Source organism: Hakea prostrata, chromosome 10 (assembly GCF_041222555.1).
Source record: "Hakea prostrata isolate BN-2017 chromosome 10, UWA_Hpros_2, whole genome shotgun sequence".
Classification (NCBI taxonomy): domain Eukaryota; kingdom Viridiplantae; phylum Streptophyta; class Magnoliopsida; order Proteales; family Proteaceae; genus Hakea; species Hakea prostrata.
Window position 1 is genome coordinate 380,344 of NC_142609.1, and position 12,844 is coordinate 393,187.

The window sequence follows — 12,844 nt, forward strand, 5'->3', positions numbered from 1 at the left end:
ACTTTGGGCCCGATTTTTTGCCGGAAAGCTCCCTTGATCTTCTCCTACACTACATCAATACTCCATCTAGCTCATGTACAACAAGTGATCAACGAGATTCACACAATTTTGAAGCCATTTTTCAAGCAAGGTGAGTCTTCTTCCCCAATTTCATTTTTTCTTTTTTCAAATAATATGTTGTACATTAGGTATTTGGGTGTGGATTAAATATATGTTGAATAGATTTTCCCGATCTATACTTTCATGGAACCAAAATTATTTTCTGTTATTGATTTGTTTTTTGGATTTTCGTAATTAAAGATATATTTTTGTAAGAAATTATATTAAAAAAGAAAGAAAAAGAAACTACTTGTATTTTGAATATTATTGTAATATATGTCAAGTCTCCATTGGAACACTACAACCCCATGGAGTGAATTTTTTCTTTTCATGAATGTTTCTATATATTATTAAATTTTAGGTTTTATAAATTAAATAAAATAGTTGCAAAAAATGTTTTATATAGGTAAATATCTCCCTCTCTCTCTCTCTCTCTCTCTAAATGAATTTAATGCTATGTTGTGTTTTTTAAAATACAATAACGTTAAAGCATGCTATGTTTGTGCTTTTACAACAAAGTGTGTATTTCTTGTGTTAAATTTTTTATTTAATAACCTAAAAATAATTTTATTACTTTAGTGTTTCTAAGTGTTGAATATGTTAATGTATTAGTGTAATAGGTCATACATGAATAAATTAGCGTATGTGAATGGTTGATGTATATACTTGGGTTATGTTTTTTGAATACATGTATTTGATGATATGTAGGATTGTATTTATTTCATGTTTCAGTTTAAATGGGTGAATATGGAGCTAGTAGTGGCACTAGTGCTTCTGACATTGCTTGGCAACAAGGCAAGACCCTAATCGTCGGCAAAAAGAAGTCGAAGTGCAAGTATTGTTTGAAGGTGTTAAGGGCAAGAAGATTGAAACAACACTTGGTGGGGGTGATACATGGATGTGGCCACACATTGTAAACTACCATATGAAGTGCAAGAAGCAAGAAGAGGACAAAGAAGGAAAGGCATCAGCAGGAGTTTGTATTACAGAGGCTGTTTAAAGTGGATGAGGAACTAGATGATGATGATGAGGCTGCTAGAAGAAGTATGGGGGTAGAATCACAAGTAGAATGGAGACAGATGAAGGCTGTGTGTGCTACAAGTAGGGAGTCCTTTCATTATGAAAATGTGAGGCAATATGAACAGGCTATGAGAGCAAGTGCACCTGGCTTAGCTGCTCCATCTACATTTTAGGAGGGAGGTGAGAGGAGGAGAAAGACTTTGACATAGGGAGGACCCAACATATAGTAGAGTGGCATTGTGATGTGGCGAAAAAAGACTGAAAAATTGAGATATGCCTTGCCTGCATTAAGATTTAAAACTTGTCGTCTAAGGGCCCTAGAACACTAAAAAGGTGGGGAAACAAGAGTTGTCACGATAGGAAAGAGCCTTCTCCTTCATTCTTCTCTTTCCTTCTTCTTTTCTTTTCCCCTCTCTTTGGCCATGGCGGCATAGCTCCTGCAAGGCCAAGCTTGCCTGTCACCGCTCGGGGAAGGAATAACAACAGACTTTTAAGGCTGAAGAATAAAGGCACTACTTAGCCCATGGGAAGGGTCGCTCAAGTAAGCGACTCATAAAGGTAAGGTGGTTTTATATCTCACACTGTGCATGGAGTCCAACCAACTCAACCATAGGAGTGCCCGATCGACTGGACTTTGCGAGCTATGAGGTCTTTTTTAGCGCACTTGACAACAAAGGAAATCAGGAGTCCCAAGGAATCAGTATATAACCCACCTGGCCATTACAAACTAAAATACTAATCCCCTGCCTTAGGTGATGTCCATTTGCTTCAGCGAGATCCCACCATCTTCAGGCAACAAGACTACTATCCAACTATACCTCAAATGTTTGGCATTATTAGGGTAGATAAAGCAAGGGATGCAATTAGCAAGTTCATGTTCTACAACAACATTGCACCTAATTTAGCCCATGGTGCATATTATCGAGGGATGATTGATGCAACTATTAGGGCAAATCTAGGGATGAAAGAACGCACACAGTGGGAATAGATGGATGTATACTTGCCAAAGTAAAAGAAATAACTGGAGGAGTACATCGGGAAACTTAAGCCATGGTGGGAGACATATAGGGTCACAATGATGCCTTATGGATGGACTGGGCCTATTAGAGAGTCCATGATTAACTTCATGGTAAACTACAATGGTAAGATAATGTTATTGAAGTCTATGGATGCATCCGAGGAGGTAAAGGATGCAGATTACATATACAAGCTATAGAGGAAGGTGGTGCGTGGGGTAGGGGCAAACAACGTTGTTTAAGTTGTCATGGATAACACTGCTAACTATAAGAAGTCTGGGGTGATGCTGATGATGAAGAACAAGAAGAAGATTCATATCTTTCGGACATCATGTTCCATTTTGCATTGATCTGATGTTGAAGGACTTGCAAAGGAGGAAGTCTACTGAAGTGTGGTTGAATGAGTAAGCAAGTTACCATATTTGTCTACAACCATGGATATGCCTTGCAACTATTGAGGAGCAAGTGTGGTGGTGATATAGTGAGGTTCGGTGTCACTAGATTTGCCACAAATTATGTTGTACCCAAGAGCTTCCAACTAGAGCACTTGGTGTATGTGTACTAAAACATGAGATTGAGGTTAAAGCACATATGTGAGGAATGGGAGACGTCTCTTTTCAATAACCAATTAAGTTTGGGCGACATTTTTCTGAGACGGAAGATGAGAAGGATGATGTGATATTCTAGACAGGTTAAGGATCAAGTGCACCAGTGATGGATCAGTCGGGGGAGGGGTTTGTCTGATCTTGCAATTGCCACTGCCATGGACTTAGATGAGGTGGAAGCCCACATCTTCAGATGAGGGTATAATGTATACACAAGGGAGCTACACTACGGGTTATACCATTTACGGAGTGACTTGGCTTACCTACTTAAACAGATGTTCTAGTGGATCCTCTATAGAGGGAGATGATGACACCCCTACTCATCTTAGAGTCGGAGAGGCAGTGGTGGTGGTGGTGGTGGTGTAGGTGGTAATGTTGCAGGTGGAGGTGGAGAGAGCCAGCATAGTGGAAGCCAAAGGGGGAAGTCACCAGTTGGATTCACTAGTGAGACCCAGTTTACCCATGCTATGCAATGTTGACTATAATGGTTGGCCCGTGGTATACAGAAGGTGTGGCCGTGAGACAGTCACAGAAAGATATGAGCATGCATGATCTAGTAGAGAGTATAACAAACCAGAACCTCCAACTGAGGTGCAACTGCAGGTTAGAAGATGAGGTTAGAGAACTGAAGAAGAAGAAGAAGAAGAGATGAGAATGAGGAGGAGAAGAAGGGTACTGCAGAATTGTTTCTGCCCTTTAACCCTTTACTTATAGTTGAAAAGTACAACACTTGCATCACTCCTAAAACTAACTAATTCTGAGTACATTCCAAAAATAAATAAGAACTTTCTAAGACTGTAAAACTTTCCCCCGAAAAGGAAGATTATTATGAAACTAAATCAACTAGAAAATTAGTGACATCCTAATTTTGTAGAGCACTCAGACTTTCTAATTCTGCCACAGCTTGTTCTCCAAGGCAGCACTTTCTAATTCTGTAACAACTTGTTCTCCAAAGCAACACTTTCTAATTCTGTGACAGCTTGCTCTCCAAGACTCCATGACTTGCTCTCCAAGACTTAACTCAGATATCGCAACCCCCCCCCCCCGCCCCTCTCAAGCTGGAGAGTATTAATCACCAACTCCTAGCTTGTGGCATCCTTCCCCTAAGGCTGGACAAGGTAAGGACTTAGTGAAGATGTCTCAAACTTGTTCAGCAGAAGCAACATATGGTGTAGCTACAACTCCTCTTATGACTGCATCTGGTGCAAAATGCAAATCCACCTCCACATATTTGGTCCTCTTATGAACATAGTTGTCACGGCGACGAGGCGATGCAAGGCGGTTTAGGCTAATTGAGGCAATGAGTCGACAAGGCGACCTCTGAGGTGCTTTTGAGGCGGTTGAGGCGTTTTAAGTGAAATTTTTAGTGTACATCTCATTCACTCTAAATCTATCATATCTCATATAATAAAAAAACTAAATATCAGACTACCTCATGTCATCCAACATACTACAAACCACACATAATAGGTCCTAAATAAAAAGTCGCTAGAAGAAAGGAAGAGAAGAAGTTGTTTGTCGTTGGCCACTGCTTGCCGGAGTGTCGTTGCAGGAATGGAAGAGAAGAAGAGAGGAAGAGAGAAAGTGATTAGGGATTAAAGTGAGAGTGAGAGTGTGAGACTTGAGTCAAGAACTTATTCTCTTTCGATTTTGTTTGTTTTTATTTTTATTTTAACATTTGATCACATGTAGCGTCATTATACATATGCATATAGGTTCAAACAATAGATACTTTACAATCGGAATCTAATAAGTATTTCAATATATGCCTTCGATTAGGTATCTTTCTCGTGATTTAAAAAAGAAAAAAAAAGCGGACGCGTTATTGCCTAAAAATAAGGCGACACCAATTTGAGGTGCTCTGAAGGAGCCCAGACGCCGAGGCGACGCTTAGGCGACGCGTTGACAACTATGCTTATGAAACACTTGATTAATGGCAATGTCGATTGCTGCCTAATTATCATAAAATGTCTCAACTGGCTCTTCAACTTCAATCCTAACTTCTTTCATGAAGGGCTTGCCCAAAAGAATTTCAGACACTGTGTGAGCCATAGCACGATACTCTTCCTCAGCACTAGACCGAGCCACTGTAATTTGCTTCTTACTCCTCCAAGTGGCCAAATTCCCTCCAAAGGAAGTACAATAACCAAAAGTTGATCTTCGATCATCTTGCAGTCTTGCCCAATCTGCATCTGAATGAGCACACAACTTTAGATGGGTATTTCTCTTGCACACAAACCCTTTTCTTGGAGCTTTCTTCAAATATTGCAAGATACGCATCTCATCACCCCAGTGGGGCTTCTAAGGTGAGTGCGTGAACTGGCTAACAGCACCTACAACATAAGACTAGTCTGCACGAGTCACAATAAGATATATAAGCTTCCTTACCAACTGTTTGTACCTTAGGGGATTTCCAAAATCCTCTCCTTCATCCTTGGTGAGTTTGAGATGAGGGTCCATGGGTGTATCAACCTATTTACACCCAAGCATGCCAGTTTCAATCAGCAAGTCCGGCTCATACTTGCACCCAAACTTTCTAATTGTGCAACAGCTTGTTCTACAAGGCAGCACTTTTTAATTCTGTAAGAGCTTGTTCTCCAAGGGAGCACTTTCTAATTCTGTGGCAGATTCTCTCCAAGACTCCATGACTTGCTCTCCTAGTCTCCACTCAGCTATTGCAACAGAGAGCATTCAGACTTGTGCAAGTGGTAGTTACCATCAATCTTGACAGCTGCAATGTATGTGTACACTGATTGCACCACCGGTTCTGATTATATTGCATACTTAATCTATGTAGGGAATTATATTCCTCAGGACCCCATTCCTTGCGAGTTTAGTTATGGGAGTGAAGGTGTGTTGTTGATTGACATCTTTGAGAACTCATACCCATCTTTCAACGTCCATTAGATTCTGGCTTTCGACTGCATAGCATAAAGGTTACCCAGGTTGTTGCTGCTTCAGTATGCAGATAATGACACATATTTGATGAGTATAGACGCATACGAGAGGTTATACAACAATAGCCCTTTTGCACTCCACTTAAAATAAGATTTGGGAGCAAATTGAGTGATGCTCACCAGTCACTAGGTTTGAACTTCGAACATGATATGCGGTTGATCACTTTAATAGTTTGATCAACATATTATAACTTTACAAATATCTTAATTGTTTCACTTCGGCATGAGATATGATGGTCTTAAGTCAATTATAGGTTGCTAAACAATGGCAGGTGAGTATATTGCTTGGCAACATGGAGTGCCCATGGATAAAAAAAGATAGTAGATAACATGTAACTACTATGGCAAAGTCCTTAACATAGGTAAATTAAGGTTTAAGAGACATTTGGTTGGGTATTATATCAATACACCCAAATGCCTTACTGCCCCTCCTCAGGTGAGGATTGCTATTCTTGACATTTGACAACTTGATGGAGTTGGCTGAATGACATAGAGGACTTGCTGGACCTGAAGCTGGTGGGGCAGGTGTTGCTTAATGACTTATTCATTGATTTCATTTCACTCTTTTGCTCTCATGGTGTAACTTATAAGTACACCAGCATTGTGAAAGTGGAACAATTGAACATGTAGGATGTATAATTTCACTTTATACTCTTATGTTTTCATATATTAAATAATGGTTGTGTATTCCATGTTTTATAAGTCTGCATGTTTATTCCTTCAGCATCTTAGTTTCAAAGTTAGGTTCGAGTTGTAACTTACAATACACTTGTTTGCTCCCAAATCTATGGCCACCACTGTGTTTAAAGAGGCCTAAGATAGGCTAAATATCAGATTTCATCCCAACTTGAGCCCTAAAACCCATCGAGATGGACCTCGAGTTCACTCAAGTTAAGCATAGGAAAACTGCTAGGTCTTGGCCGAGATCTCAGATTTTTGGCTGGTCGAGATCTGGGTTGAGACTGAGATCTTAAAACTTGACATGGCCTGCCAATTTGATCTCACTAAAGACTCATCTTATATTGCAATTAAAGGGCCTATTTATAGCTTGGCTAAAGCTTTACAATGAATAGAAGCTTTGTGGAATGAAAATAGAAACTGATAACTTAGTAAATAGTGACTAGAGAATCTTTTTTTGGATGAATGGATAAATATATTAAAGGAACACAACACTGAACTACAAGAAAGATCCAAACTGGGAAGGATCAAAGAGAAGGATGGAATTAGGAGTTGAGTCCCCAGGAAACAACAATGAGCTTGTTCCTTGGGGAATCAACAACCGGGGGATGGGGAATACAACAAGCCTAGCAGATACATTAAAATAAATTGCATTCCAAATCGAGTCGAGAGAGTGGGATTTGGAAGTCCAACGCCTGAGATTGTGCTCCCACCAAAGATGGTGGACCATAGCACCAAAAACAAGCTTTCCAATCCAGTCACAAATAGAGGTACTTGAAAAGTTACTCAATGTCCAAGAACAGTCACGATCAAACCCAAATGAGTGACGGGAGCGGGGCCAAATGTAGGCAAGGGCTTTCCTCCAGAGGGAACTAGAGAAAGGGCAAGAAAAAAACAAATGCTTAATGTCCTCAGTACCAGTCCAGCAAAGGATACAGTTGGAGTTCGCAGGGATGTGACGGGTAACAAGGAAAGTTGGGTTGGGAGGGCTAGGTTTATGGCTCGCTGAAGGGTAAGAGAGTGACGGGGAATGTGACCTTTGAACCAAACTAAGGGGGGCCAAGAGGGGGAGGGGGATCGAACCAGGTTCCAAGCAGAAGACGTGGTGAAAGATTTGGTGGTGGAAGGGAGCCAAACTAGTGTATCATGGGTGGAGGGAAAGATTGGGGGGGGGGAGAGAGTTCCAGATGGAGAACAAAAACTAATTAAACATAGAAACTACCATGCTTTATGATTCACCTTATGCATAAATATCTAAAATAAAGAATAAATTAGAATCCTAGATATTCATTAAAAAAAAAAAACTCTAAGATCCTAAATCTCCCGAGAATTAAATCATCGTTTAATCTAATCTTGGCCCCTATGAATCCTTTGTGAAATAGTCCCAATATGGCAAATAAGGTCTTAAACCTCCCATGAATAAATTCTTTATTTATTCTATTTTTGGGTTATGAAATATTTTCATGCAAAGTAATGGGTTGTGACGCTGTTCACGTGAACAGTGTGTTGGTGTCTTTTCTTTATGTTTTGTCCTATTGTAGCAGTCCAAGTTGACTGGTCCACATTGTGGAGCTAGGGAACCTTCTAGTTGGAACATCTGGCTAGATTGGCCGTTAATGATGGTTCGAATTAGTCCTAGCTGGTTCATTCCTTTGGCCTGGACTCAACATTGAGAAGAGGAAGAGGAGGTGGTAGGCTGGTAGCTTAGGCTAGGTGCGACACTGGTAGAGGTAGAGGTGGGTTGGAGCAAGAAAGGGAAGGCTGAAGATGGCTTTGGGAGAGGTTTGCGGGAAAATAGAAAAAGATAAAAAGATGCATATTCAGTTTTTTAAACGCTGGTGGGAATCAAACTGTTGTAGCTTGATACAATCTTGATTATTGGGGATTCAAACTTACGTTAATGTCAAAAAAAAACCCTCTTTATGGATAATATAAGGCTTGGACAGGTTACCATTTGTTGTGACGCAGATTTAGTAGTAGATTGTACATCTACTTTCTATATTGAGAGTTTCCAAATTGGGGTAGATTTGTTAGGATATTCTAGAACCTTTTATTTTCTCTTTTAATATTCCCACACTAGGAGATTTGATTTGTTCTATTTTTGGAAAGCTATTAGTATGATAAAGCTCTTGCTATGAACTTCGGACACAAGTTAGGATTTCTCAATTCTTTCAATATGGTATCAGAGCCAACTATGATCTAAACCTTAGCTCCACCACCATCCCAGGCTAGCAGAAAACTTCTGCCGCCATCTCTATCTTTTCTCCGATGGCAGACTCATCCACGACCTTCCACTGCCATTACAGCCACCAAACAGCCCCTTTACCCCCTGCAATAGGCTTTAGAAGAATCATTGCTACTCTGGGAGAGTCTGTAGGGCTATCACACTCCACCACAAGACACCCTAGAAGCCAATGATAGCTCCTAGGAGTGTCACACGGTACATGCAACTCTCCTAGGGCTGCTGCCTTCACTCCTAAACTCTCCAAAAACCATCGCCACCCTTTTGAACCCCTTCTAAGTCCATTGCCTCTCTCCTTAAAGCTTCCATTAGCCTTGCAATTGCTTTTGAAATCGCAATACTCCAGCGGCTCTTCTAAGGCCATCGCTTATCCTTGCCGGCAAGCCTTACCTTGGCGATTGCCTCTAGGGCCATCATTGCACCTTGCGATGGCCACTGGAGGTGTTCCCCACCCTACTTGACCCTTCTAGAGCCATTGTCTCATGCTATTGTGTTGGAAAATTTTCTTTCTTGTGATTGAAAACCTTTTATGCCTTGTTTTTAGGTAGTGAGCACGTTTCTCCTACGAAAACTATTTTTCGTTAGTCCTTGATTTGCTTTTCTGTTCCTGCGATGGTTGATACAATCTCCATTGCCTCTTTTGGTATATCTAGCATGGAGGATCCTTCCATTTCTTCTATTTCTCAAGATTGTGAGTTTTCTCCTTTCAGATGACCATTGTTAAGATTGATGGGACCACTTTTCTTTACTCGTCTCATTCTGTTTCTCTTGTGGTTGGTGCTCATGGTGAGGTGGTATCGCCACATTCAACAAAAGGCTTGTAAATGCCCTTGTATGGGGAAGTGATTTAGTCCAAATTGAAGGAATTGGAAGAGCTAGGGTCAGACCTAAAATAACTTTAAAAGAAGTGGTGAGAAAGGATATGCATAGCTTAGGCCTTGTATCTAGCATGGCCTCAAAGAGAGCCGATTGGAAGTCAAGGATCCATGTAGCTGACTTCATTTAGTTGCGACTAGGCTTCTTCTTCTTCCTCTTGTTGTTGACCAATGCGTTGAATCTAAGAAATGATAAACTATATGTTGCTGTGAAGGATCGTCAACAACTCCTATTGATAGGACATATACTCCAGCGTAACAGCAAATCATTCAGATTGGAAAACAAAAAACAAGTGAGTATTATAACTCAACTCATGTGCATGTATGATTGTAATGTACTATGTGATAATAAACTATATAGTGATACTGCATTTTATAGATGAATGGTTCTTGAATTGTGGAATGACTTATATGAGAATACGAGTTACTGTATGATTGAATTATATGATTGTAAGCACTCAATATTTACGCTTAAGATTGTATAATGAGTAATGTACTACAATGCTTTATTTATACATGATGATTAAATTTCGTTTTGAAATGTATGTTTGTTTCAAGTACAATGATAAGAGAATGTCTATAAGAGAAGTTTTATAAATGTAAGACTGAAGTGGGATAAAAGAAACTGTGCTGACGAGCACAGCCACCAATGATAACAGTCTATAAGGTGTACATGGCCTTGTGCCCAGAGATTGAAGCCACTTCGGTGGAGAAAAGATGGTTTTAGGGTTAATATCTTAGTATCTCATCAATTTCCTAGTGTTTTAATGTAATTGTATGCTCTCATTGAAACTCCACTTTAATTCACCAAAAAACAAGTGCAACAACTAGTCACAGTCTCTATTCAACATGTTTTTCTGGTTTGAGTTGGGACCAAACTGAGTTTCTCAAACTATATCAGTACTAATCGAGGATGTATGACCAACTACCTAAGGGTGTCAATCTAGTATGAAACCAGCATTTGATACAGTATCAAATAAATTTATCCTATAGCATTGCCAACCGAATACTAAGTGTACAACAGTACAAGTATGTCATACCATTACTGTATTATATTTATTCGGTACAAAATGGTATTGATGTTCGCTACTGTATAGGTGCTGTACGGTTTATTTCTATCATGTTGTCCATACCATTTCTATACCCTTTATTAGGTACAACCATAGAAGATTTCGACCATTTTAGAGGTTTCGGTCGAAATTTCGACCTTTTCGACAATTTCAACTGAAATTTCGAACATTTCAACGTTCCAACTTGTTTTTCCTTAGTTTTTGTTGATCTCTATCCCATTTTCACCTAATTTCCACAACTCCTTTGCCTTAAAACACTTCTTTTGCTCTTTTTTTTTTGCCTCCAAATACCTCCTAAGCCACAACAGCTACAAAGGAAACTCTGGCAACAATATAATGTGAAACATTAGCCATACCCAACAGTTTCAAACTTCCCCTTTTTTATTTTTGTTTTGTTAATGCCTTAAATGATCTTGTTTTGCCTTGAAATTAATATATGTTTAGCCTAGGACTATGATCTATGATTGTGTTTTGTTACTTATCTTTTTATTATTTGCTACCTTTTTTCATTTTTTTACTTTAATAATTATTTTCTAAAATTATGTATTTTTATTTTATGTATATATGATATATAGGCTTCAACTTAATATATGTGAGACACCATCACTTTAGTCGGTCATTTTATTTTGTTGACTTGTTGTATATGTAATTATTCTACCAAACAATTCATGTATCTTGATGATTCTATGCTTGTATGCAATACAGTTTGCACTTGTCGAAACTAGTCATTCGTTAGTATACTTGAATGATAAATTTTCAATGGTTTTTTTTTTTTGGAAAAATACTAGTTCCATTGTGTTTATTATGCTTCAAAATAGGTAGTATGCAAGAATCCAAATTAGTTTGAGTCCCTATGAGGCCCGAAATTGAAGTTTCAATTTCTAGAAAAAAGTGTCCAATTTGACCGAAACATCGAAATTTCGGCCTTTTACAAGGTCGAAATTCTTGTTTCGGTCGAATTTTCTTCCTTGGGTACAACTATGTCACTCTGACATGTTACCATATTTGTTTGGTATGGGATAGTATGGTATGAGTGACATGGTTTTGGTAAACGGCATCCAGTATGCATTGGCACCATTACAGTACCAAATTGGGTGCTCTTATTTTTTTTATTAAGGCTTTGAATATTAGAAGAAGTTTATTAAGCCTAAAACAAGCTTCCTTTAGAAGTTTTGGAGCCAACTATGACCATTTCCTCACTTTTATATTGAAATCTTGTCCTTTGCCCCCACCCTGAAAAACCAAAAAAAGATCCAGAGCTCGAGAAACTTGAAATAGTCGAGATGACTGTTCAAGATGAGTTTCTGAATGTTGTTGAGAAGTAATGCTGTAGTTCTGTATGATGTGTCTCTTGATCATCAATATTAACCTTTCTCTTTTTATTTTATTTTTTTAATTCCTATTTTACCAGAACAAGACAAGTGTCAAGGATATGATGCTTACTCTAGGTTCTCCAAGAACTATGTTTGCTATTCTAAATAGAAGTGGCGATTTAATGCCACTTTGACTGTTTTTGTTAAGAACTCATTTCTAGAATATTGTTCTGCTATTTGGAGCTTCTCATCATCTGTATATCAAAATAAGGACTTGCAGTTTTATTGCACTGTCTTACAGAAATAGGCTGGTTTTAGTTTTTGCATTTGTTGTGCCGTCCTGTTCAATATCGTTTTAATGAGATAACATTTTTCAATCTTTCACTACAGGGAGCTTGCATTTGTTGCCAACAGGAAGAACAGAGATGATCATATTATTTTGCTTGGATGGTCGCTGGAGGAACAGCTCAAGGAAGCTGCAGTAATTACTCTAAACAGAGATAATTGGGTTCCGAGGATTGAGCTTCAGGGTGTGCATCTGTCGTTTTAGTATTGGGCGTGATTGCTGTTTAATTTTGCAGTTTGAAACTAATGATTGTTTGTTCTTGTCATTGCATTTATTTTGCTTTTTTGCCTCCTTGAGTTTGATCTAGACTGAGTCTCTTTTTACTGAAACTCAATATACAAATGCAGTGTAGAGTTCCTTGGGCCACCAAGAAATGCCAGTTGGATGGTGGATGAATTAGTAGACAAGGGGTGCTATGAACCTGAATCTGTTCTAGGGATTCGATTCCCTTGTTGAGATGTAAGGAATCTTAGGAGTTCCACTGGTTGTTGGGGTCATAGATCGAAATTTCGCCCCATCTTGCCATCTTGCGGGAATACCGAAATTTTGAAACTTTTTATTTATTTATTTTTATATATTTTGATTGGATGTTTTGGGGGTTATTTTGGCCTGATTTTTGAAGA

General features: G+C 38.9%; 1 protein-coding gene across 3 annotated transcripts in view; it reads left to right on the top strand.

Moving 5' to 3' along the window:
* LNO1 (Nuclear pore complex protein) overlaps positions 1-12,844 on the top strand; it is a 92,161-nt gene that overhangs the window by 40,095 nt on the left and 39,222 nt on the right. For all 3 annotated transcript variants that reach the window (XM_089138895.1, XM_089138897.1, XM_089138896.1), the window contains one exon: positions 12,266-12,405. In XM_089138895.1, the coding sequence (XP_088995021.1) occupies positions 12,266-12,405 (140 nt within the window). The remainder of the gene's footprint in view (positions 1-12,265; positions 12,406-12,844) is intronic.